Raw genomic sequence first — 10,023 nt, 5'->3', positions numbered from 1 at the left:
ACCGGGACCTCCGGATGCGCTCCGGGCTCTGCCCCGCGGGTCGGGGCCGGGGGGAGCCGGGGCGCGGCCCCTTCTCCCCCCGGGGCCGCCCTCCCCGCGCGGGGCCGCGGGTGGTTCCAGGCGCGGGGGCCGTGACCCGGGTGGTCACGGGTTTGGTTTCTGACCCCAAGTGAATAATTTCAGATGCGAACGCCCACCCGGGCTGCCGGCCCCACGGCGGTGGGGAGCGCTGCCTCCCGGCTGCCCCGCTCCCCCCCCCAGAACTGGACGAGAAGCAAACTCCGGCCGCTCCAGCACGGTCTGGCAGCTGCCTGCCTTGTCCCCGCTGCCCGCAAGCGACGTGCGAACCCCGGCTCCCACTGCGCACAGGGGCGAGCTGCCGCCAGCCCCGGCTGCTTCCCCCTGCGCTACGGTTACCCCGGCTGTTGAAGATCAAGTAAGCTGTTGTCGATCCGGTGGTTTTAAAGCACAGAGGTTACTGCACTGTGAATGTGGAAAACGTCGCAACAGAAGATGCTTCCTCAAACTTCCTTTTTTTTCCTCAATCTAAGTGTTGAATAATCGCTGTTTCTAACAGAAATATTGGATGCTGAATAGCCATGTGTGCAGCTGCTCCTGTCTTAACTAACTTGACTCCAAATTCTTCCAGTGGCCTCTTCCTGCTCCCTCTTCTACCCTGTCTGCTGGTGTCCCAGGGACTTCCTCGCTGCCCTCCGTACTTCTTCACTGACACTGGCAGCGTGGATGAAATGGAGCAGCCTGGCACAAAGTCTGTGACCCCCCCAAGGATTTAAACAGAGCCTGGTGGACTGCAGCGGAAGAAGCCATTTGCTCTCAACTGCATTTCCAGTGGCCAAAGGACACCTAGTGTGGAGAACTGCTGATGTTCCTTTTAACGTCATTAAAAAAGTATTAGCAGGGAATTGTGAGGTTTCTGTGTTGGCATTAGTCCTCGGAGACTTCAAAAAATGTTCAGGAATCATATAAAGCACTCAAAAGAGGCAATAGTGGTTTGTTTGTTATAATTAGTGCTTTGAAAGAAATTCCTAGCCAGTTATTTTGGAAGAGTAAATTAAATCTGAATGGTCCTTGGGAACCTACATTATACAGATGATGTTGACTTCTACCTACATCAATAATCTGCTCCAGTCTCATAATACTCCTTCGGGATGAACTACGGAGGGGTCATGTGTCACGGGCTCTGGTTCACTGCTTAGTAATGGCGCAGAAAGGACAACGGGAGGCGTTCCGAGCTGCCGCGGCTTTGACAGAGAGGAGCGAACGTTCAAGGGTCAAGTATCTAAACTGCTTGAGGGTGGAAGAGTTTCTAGGAGATGGGCATGGCTCCACGTATTTACAGCTTTGTTGGGATATGCAGATCAGGACTTTATAACTGCTGTCGGAGGGGATGCGAACACCTGAGGGTACCTGAGAGGTGGCGGTTGACAGTGACTGCAAAGGAACGTTCTTACAGAGCTGTGTTCTGGGTGTTACCAGAGATGGGACTAAAGAGCAGCTGTTAATGTTTACATTCCTTATTTTTCTATAGGTGAACGAAGCACTTCTTCCTGGGCTTATCTGGACTAAGCCACCATCACCTTTCAAAGGCTCAGCACCTTCACTGTATTTTCTGCAGCACTTATGTGGCGTCTACTGATGCAGACAAAGGTATGCAAATATAAAGGATAAATATACACCCTCACATTTGTAGCTTTTGCTTCTGGAGCAGAACATGGGATGTTCAGAGCTCTGATGAGCAATTTAAGTTCTCGATTGTCAAAAAGGGCTTGAAATTCTGTTTCGAGTAAGCCCAACCACGCCTGTTGTCTAAAACCCAGTAATGTTTAACATTAAAAATTACCAAAGAATTTTGCCATTTAAATAGCTGCTGAAGTTAATGCTCTCTCTCCTTCCTTGCAATTACTTGAGAACTTCTTTTGGTTCTGAACTAAATCTAACCCTTTGCCCAGGTGTTGCGGACTCAAAGTGCCAGAGTCCAAGCAGGAAGTTAGAAGCACAGCAGGATAAATTGTTCCTCCTGTACACGTGGCTGAGCAAACATCGAGACAGGTGTTCTGATACTCTTTGACTTCTGGGGATTTAATATTTGAAGTGGCTTAAGTAGGTACGAGTTTTTTATTATAAATAACTCCAAATTCCTAAAGAGCTGACACCTACTCAATGTATTTTCGCAAGGTCTGTAGTCACAGCAGCAAACTTTTAGGATCTTTAAGATCTGTTCAGCAGCTTCTAGCTGCAGGTGCTCATCGTGTCTGTAGGCCTATAGCATGTTGTGCATCTGTGACTGTAGCTTGCTAGCTCAAACACATCCCCACATTCTGAGTCATGAGACTAGAATTTGTTGAAAAATTGTAACAGAATTTTTAAACAAACCCATAATGCTAAATTGCATAGAGGAGCGGGGCAAGGAGCCCCCGTGACTGGCAGCTGGGGCTGCCCCAGCAAAGGGGCTTGCAAGAGACCCCAAACCTCTAGGGACAGAAAGCAAGCAAAAGGGGTTTGTTCGGAGCATCACCAGACCCCTCTGGGATTCACGTGCATATTCTGTGCTACGCCGCACTTCTTAGCGCCCCAGCCCTGCCCCGCTCCCCAACTATGAGGAACCTCGCGTGTGCCGCTGTCAAGAGCCGGCGTATGGGTGTGACAGGAAGGGCAGTCAGCCAGCTCCGTCAGGCTGCATTTAGTTGATTTGATTTAAATTGTGCATTGTAACAGTAGTTTCACCCAAACTTCATAACAATGGGTAAATGAAACTCAAGATTTTATCTTCAAAACATCCTCTCTCTGGGGCGTTTGTTTTCAGCCATCATCTGTGCGTCACAGCCAGAGGGACTCGGTATCCATTTAATTTGCAGCCAAAATGCATTGTAGGCAACGGAACAAGAGGTGAATCCTGTTCTAAAATGCTGTGAAATATTTGCGTTTAGCTTTTGCAATTTTGTAAGAATTCAAAATTAACGATTTCCTTTAGAAAAAAATCCTTCCATTAATCCCAACTGTCTCAGCATGACTGCGCTAGAGTGTCTGGAATTTTCTTTTTGTCCAGCTTGCAAGAATACCCACGCATGAATCCAACTGCCTATTAATCTAAAAATCAAATTTTAACATAAAATAATGGCAACTAAAGAGAACCACAATACACGAATTAGTTTTACTCATATAAACTCCACAAACAAGACATTTTAATAGGAATTTTGCAAAGGTGTGCAATATTTTTATGTAATCATGCACTAATCAGAGTACGTTAGCTAAACCATGATGTACAATTTTTCAGGTGTTTGTTTGTATCTAGGGTTTTTTTTTCATGTCTTCTGTTTAAGAGTCAACTACCCAGGACAGGGACTATTTTAAATTGTAAGACTTGCTAAGATGCAAGTACTATATGGGCAGGAGGTGCTACCTCAATGCTAATAATTAGCAGAGATGTCAGTGAAGCGCATTGCCACCCCCTGGTGACCCATTCTGCTATTAGGAAGGAAAGAAGAAAGGCAGCACAGAAACTTCAGCACTTGAAGGGCAAAAGGGTTTACTTTAAAACAAACTAACAAACAAAAAGGTTTTCAGAGCCTATACAGATTAACACACTGGGACACAATTTTGCCAGGGATTCATGTTATATTCCACTCGTTCTACGCAAAGTTGACAGTTACCAATACTATTTATCTGCTTCTCAAAATTACAGAAGCTTGAAATCCACAAGTTTTTCTTGAGATGTTCAGGTGAACCCTGTCTCTGCAATAACTGCAAGGTCATGGCATTTGTATCATGCTCTGCAGCTGTAGAGGAAGAGACCTGCACTTCAACAATATTTATATTTCATTTTTAAATATTGTTTTTAATTATCCTTACAGCAAGCTACCTCTGTAAGGCAGTTATACGGCTTTAGCCAAACCCAGACATTTAAATGGAGTTACTGACAGCACAAGGTCGTATTTTCTTTTTGATCAAACCATTCCAGTTCCACAGCTCGCAGCAGTAGGATATAAAAATTGTTATTAAGCTTCTATTTAAAAAAAAAAAACCCACACAGATCTACATTAGAGACTTCCTATAACAAAGAAAGTATTCCCATATTACATAAAAACATAATACTAATAAAAAAGTGATTCTTCTTCTTTTGGCATAGTTTCTTTTTAAAACCATTTATTAAAAATATCCACCAGTGCATCCGATGCCCTCAGAACTAGAAGGCAGCATTTCACAAAACACATCCATACAATTATTTACATTTGTTCACATCTTAGATTGTTCCATTTTCAATGCTGGATCCGTTAATTGGAGGCTCAACAATCAGCCTTGGCTCTATCAGTGCATCCCAACTTTCAGTTATCTGAAAATAAAATACAGACAATACTCAGCACGTACAAGCTATACAGGCAGATGCAATTTTTCCTACGTTATGCTTTGTCTAAACTTGAGCAGCGCTACTGAACAAAGATCACAGATCCTTCCTGCGATTCACTGATCTTCTTAATGACCCTCAACCTGCCTGACATCCTGGGCAAGGAATGATGCAGGTAAGAAAAACAGTGCGTGGAATGAATAACCTTGTAAGAACTGATACTCTATCTAGACATGATATTGTTTATTTTATTAGCCAAAAAAAAAAGTTACACAGTTTGATGACTGGTTTTGAACCTAGTTAATTGAATAACATGCAAGAAGTGATTCTTGTCTTGTAATTATGCACATTCTTGCTAGAAAGGAACAATTCTTTTTGCTTTCATTTATTTTCATCAGATGCATAATTATAAAGGGAATCTCACTGAGATCAATGGAGTCATAAAGCAGGGTATGTATCAGCTATGCAAAACTTGTAACAGGCTTCAAAAGAGGACACCCACATACCTTTGTATCCTGAGGAACAGCATACTCTATCAGTTCTGCTCCATCTGCAGACTGGTAAACCAGATCGAATTTCCCTGGCTCTTTAGCAACTTAAAAACAAACAAACCAACCACTCCATTAAATATAAGCAAAAAGGTTTAAATGTTTACCATATTTAGAAAGCTAGTCAAAACCAGGGGTTTTTTTTGAGTTTGAAGTTTGGGTTCATAATTGTAACAAAAAATCTGAGGTAGAACTGAATACTACACACCAAAATTATGGTAATTATCTAATAGAACTATATGCATGAAAAAGTTAATCAACAATATGCTGCCTAAATTTGAGAAGAATGCTCATATGATGATGATTCATTAATTCTGGCTTAAATGGCAACTGCAGTATACACATTCAATTTCAGACATTCATAGTTTCAGGTGTCTGAAGTGCACTTTGTCATTGCAGGGACTCAGTTCCACATCCACTGAAGACAGCGGCCTCACTGACGTCGCGAAGAACTGCATTATGATCTAAAATTTTCTCTGTAATTCCATATAATTTTTTTTTTTTCCCCCAGGAAATGAAACCACAGTAGAGATGAGTTACTGACTCCTTATACTGACTGGACAAATTTTATTTTGTAAATACCTATGAGCATCTTCAATACAACTAGCAAGTGTTAAAATTTCTCTATTTAAATAGACTATTTGGGGAGGGGTGTGTTGAGAAGGAACCTGAGGCAACTGGAAATACTCCTGAAACATGAAGTGTGCCTCGGACTAGCTGTTTTCCAAGTGACGCAACAAGCATTTGGTGTCCCAGGGTACGTACATTGTCCTGCTGACGACGAAAGGATCTCAAGCTCGATCTGTTTTTTATCAGCATTCCAACTGATTATTTTCCCCTCCTTCATAAAGCAACAAGAAAACAATCAGACAAGACATACTCCAGCACTGGATAACTATTCCATATTACAACCATTGTGGTACTTGACCACAGTGAGAGGAAGTGTATCTGTCAAATTTTTCTCTATGTATAAAATCTGCAAAGTATTAAAGCTCAGCAATCTGCAGTTACTGGCATCAATAAACCAAAGTTATTCGCTGTCACCATCCTTGTAGTTTAAATCAGTACTTATCCAGAAAAGTTATTTGAAGTAGCTACAAAATTTTACTTGCACCAGTTTCAAGAATTTGCCTTGACTTCAAGCAGCATAGACTTGAATACAGCTACATTTTTCTACTTGAAGGTCTGCATTTTTTGTCACCTCTAAAATATTAATGATCTTTTTTTTCTTTTTAAATAACTGCTACACCTTTCAAATTTTCAATTAGTTTTGGGTTCTAGAGTTTTCATTTTTACTGCTGCACCAGCAATAGCCTGCGGAGTCACGTGGACAAGAAGAAAAATACTGCACAACCTCAAAATATTTAAGCCTTACCTCACCTATAATAGTTTTGTGAGTGAATTAAGGGAAGAAGGAAAAACAGTACCTTATAGTCTGAAACTTCAGGACTGTAATTTTCAGTTAGTTCCAAGCGCTGTTGAAAGAAATAAAATAACAAATTACAACTTTTCCTGATCCTTGATGATACCCTTATGCCCAGACACGGTTTCTTCAGCAAGAGGAAAGTGCAAGAACCAAGCCTCCCACTCCCGGATCCTGATGCCTGTCACAGTCCCATGTAAACTTCCAGGACTCACTGCTCCAAAGGACTTAGGTTCAGGTCAGGCTGTGAGAGACCAGGGAGACGGATCCCAGTCTCTTCAACTGCAGTGATTTCATTTTCATTTACTTTTTCATTGTGCAGTGAAATGTAACTATTTGTATGGTAAGATTTGCAATAATACTGTAGAAATGCTATAGAGAGAAATAACAAAGTAGAGAATTTTTTTTTCTTTTATAGCACCTAATTTTAATGCTGACTTTTCTTGCATGTTGGAAAGAGAGCGGTAACATGCTTCTTTCTGGCACTCTTATTTAAACATAAACCTTGAAGATATGCCCATGGTAGAGGGAGAGCCTTTGTGAAGGTGCAACCAGAAAATTCTATTATTTGTGAACTGACTCGTGTGCTAGCTAAGAGAGTCATTGTACAAATGTACGTGGAAATTCACTGAAATGACAGCAGAGACAACATTTCTTTGTTTGTGTTATACAAATACAGGAAGTTTAAAGAAATGCATTTAACTTATGCACATGCTCCAAACCTTTGTAGAAATCAAATTCAGACTTTAAACAAAATAATTTTTTAGAGCCAACAACAGAAACTGTAACAGTTTGGGAAACTGTTAGCAAGAGAGGAGTGAATGCTTTCAGAGATTCCTACAAACGTGAGACACAACACGTTTTAGGTGCTGAACCATCTGCTGAAGTTTAAAACAAAATTTTTAAAAAAGAACAAGTAGGATGAAGACTACTTCCTAACTCTTACATTTCTAGGCTAACGGTCCCAGAACAAGGCAAGTTCAAGATTAAGTTCTTCAGTGTAAGCTTTTGGTTGTGAGGACTACGCTGTCTGTGGCGTGTCCTGCAAAATTTCTGGTAGCCCAAATGAAACAATTTTAGCCCACTAACATTCAGTATTTCACAAGTTCTTTACCTTAAAGGCAATTCTTTCTCCTACTTGTGGTGGGGCAGCTAGAAGAGGTAACACACTATAATCTCTCTTGGGGACTTCCACGGGATTCTGTGAAACAAACAGTAAACCCATTGATTTAATTACTGTATTAATAAAAACAGAAGACAATGTTTATGCTGTATGGATTGTAAGATGTTCTGAGAAGAGTAAGGTACGTATCCGAGTGCTTTGTTTTGAAATATAGAATACAATCACTTAAATATTGTTTCATAAACACTTCCTCAGGCTGCTAAATGGAGATACAGTAAACATCAAATTTACTAAGTTAAGATCAACCTTTATCCTACTAATCTATTTCTGCTTTTACGAATTACTCTCATCCTATATGTTTTTTCTATAGTTAAAGCTGCAAGAGAAAGGTGACCTATGACTGCGTAAGTCACTCACCTGGACAAGAACAGAAGTGTTTGTCGCAGCTTCATTTAACTGCCTCTGTTTCTGGCCTTCACTGCTGTAGTTATAGAAGAAGCCAGGGTTTGCTCCTCTCCCACGGCCTTGGCCCCTCATCATCCCACGAAACCCACGGCCCCTAGGTCCTCTCCAGAAGTTATCCTCTCCCGTTCCACGCCCCCTTCCACGACCTGGGCTGGCAAGTGGTCCTTGAATACTGGTTGGCAACTGTTTAGTACAGTTTCTTACTATGGAATTACTCAGTCCAGCATTTGCTGTGGGTTTTTTAATAACAAGTGTTTCCGAATCTGAACTATCAGACTCTGAAGAGGAGGTCTTTGCCTTGGGAGCCTTGGTGGTACTGGTTTTTACAGCTGCCACATTGTTAGGCAGTGACTTTTCCTTTGCAGTCCTGTCTTGTGCTGTTGCCACTTTCTCATCCTCTGTACTTGAGTCAGAATCTGAACTAGAGGACTGGGATTTTTTAGCATTTTTACTAATTGCAGTCTTAGTGGAATTTTCAGCGTTAGACTTTACAGTCACTTTATTAGAAACAACAGTGTTCACATCAGAATTTGCAGCAGCTTGGGATCTGTCTTTGGGAAGTGTTGCCACTACAGGTTTATGGGAAGATTTATTTTGCTGTACGCTTAATTCACTGCTGTCACTGTCAGACGACGTGCTGGAGGAATCTGAAGCTCCCACCCTCTTTTTTCTGGACTGTGTTGTGATTTTTTTGGTGTTACTTTTACCAGAATTTAGAGAAAAGCTCTCATTTGCCTGTTCTAAAGCCATCTTTGCTGCAGTGGCCTTTGTCTGCTTTTCATCCTTCTTTTTTGTTGCCAACTGTTTCTCCCTCTCCATTTTTTTAAGCTTTTTAGATTGGTCAGTAGAGCTCTCTTCCTTACCTTCTGTGAGTCTATTTCTTCCACTAACTTCTTCCTTTCTTTTTCTTTTCTTGTACCTTTTTTGAGAGTCACAAATACCTAGAGAGGCCTGTTCCTTGCAAGAGGAATACTCAGGATTATATTTATTCTTTTTCTTTTCCCTTTTATGCCTGTCTTCTTCATTTCTATAGAATTCTTCCTCTTCCTGCTTTTGTCTACGCCTTTTTTTGTCTTCTTTTGGTGTATGAGAGAAGCCATCATCTATCTCTTCATAATCATCTGCGACTATCTCTTCCAATTTTACTCTGTCAAAAAGTAAACAAAAGCCACTGTTCAGCATAATTAACACCTTTTTCCAACTTAGCACCTCAGGTAAGGCTGTCTTTTGGGAGCGGGGATGCTCCACCTGTTACTACAGGACAGTTCAGAAGCAGTCTCCAGCGCACGGGCTGCTACCCTAAACCAAGGCTGACAGCCGGGGCCCTCACCTGAGGGCACGGGTGCTGCCAAGTCTTTTTAAGCAGGCCCGCTCACGGCGGCGCAGGGGCTCCGGGCAGGGCGCGGGAGCACCGGGGGATGGAGGCAGCGCGCTCCTTCCATCCGTGAGGAGATTTCCAAGCCCTTGGCTCTCTCCAGCCCCTTTCAGACATCCTGGGGCCTCTCAGGCACCGCGGGCTTTGGGGAACGGTGCCCGCGAGCACCCGGCTCCCGCTCCACCCCCCAGAGAGCCGCTGGGCCACCGGCAACCGCGGGAAGGGCCCGCGCGCGCCTCTCCGGTTCCCCGGGGAGGGCGCCGACAGGCCCCGTCCGCGTCCCGCGGCGGGGGCCGCGTTTCAAGCCTGCTAGGGGACACCCCCCCTCAGCCCAAGCCCCGAGGAGCCCCTCTCCTGCCGGCGGCTCAGCTCGGGCCCCGCCCCAGCAGCCCCCGCCGTACCGGAGCGAGTCGTTGTCCCGCACGAGGCGGGCGCTCTCGGTGGGGGGGAGCAACGCCCCCTCCAGGAAGAGGCTGAGGCGGGCCCGCCGGCTGAAGCCGAACCTGTGGCGGATGAGGCTGACGAGGTCGGTGACGAGGCGCACCTGGCTGGGCTCCAGCAGCAGCCAGCACAGCGCGCAGCCCGGGCTGCCCGGCGGCGGGTAGTCGAAGAGCAGCCGCAGCCGCACGGGGCCGCCGCCGGCCGCCGCCATCTTGGAGGAGAAAGAGGCCGGCGGGGGGGGGCGGTGAGAGAGGGCGACGGCGCCGCGCGTGGGACAAAAGGGGC

At 44.1% G+C, this 10,023-nt stretch overlaps 1 protein-coding gene and 1 long non-coding RNA gene across 3 annotated transcripts; one reads left to right on the top strand and one right to left on the bottom strand.

Annotated features, from left to right (window-relative positions):
* The first annotated feature begins 10 nt into the window (after positions 1-10).
* Positions 11-4,658, top strand: LOC142090964 (uncharacterized). The gene is made up of 3 exons (XR_012676679.1): positions 11-1,291; positions 1,550-1,668; positions 4,444-4,658. It is a non-coding gene; the product is annotated as an uncharacterized LOC142090964 (long non-coding RNA).
* On the bottom strand, positions 3,531-9,984 carry COIL (coilin). 2 transcript variants are annotated; one of them, XM_075169595.1, is made up of 7 exons: positions 9,699-9,984; positions 7,875-9,069; positions 7,449-7,535; positions 6,339-6,386; positions 5,677-5,752; positions 4,870-4,958; positions 3,531-4,351 (listed from the first exon to the last, which is right to left on the bottom strand). In XM_075169595.1, exons 1-7 carry the CDS (start codon positions 9,947-9,949, stop codon positions 4,262-4,264), a joined length of 1,836 nt encoding a protein of 611 aa, XP_075025696.1. In that variant the 5' UTR covers positions 9,950-9,984; the 3' UTR covers positions 3,531-4,261. The 2 variants fall into 2 exon arrangements, with proteins under 2 accessions (XP_075025696.1, XP_075025697.1); XM_075169596.1 differs by having other exon boundaries at positions 9,801-9,984.
* Between the last annotated feature and the right edge of the window lie 39 nt (positions 9,985-10,023).

Source organism: Calonectris borealis, chromosome 20, assembly GCF_964195595.1.
Source record: "Calonectris borealis chromosome 20, bCalBor7.hap1.2, whole genome shotgun sequence".
Taxonomy (NCBI): Eukaryota; Metazoa; Chordata; class Aves; order Procellariiformes; family Procellariidae; genus Calonectris; species Calonectris borealis.
Note: the sequence above shows the minus strand (reverse complement) of the source record. Positions and strands in the feature narration are given on the sequence as shown.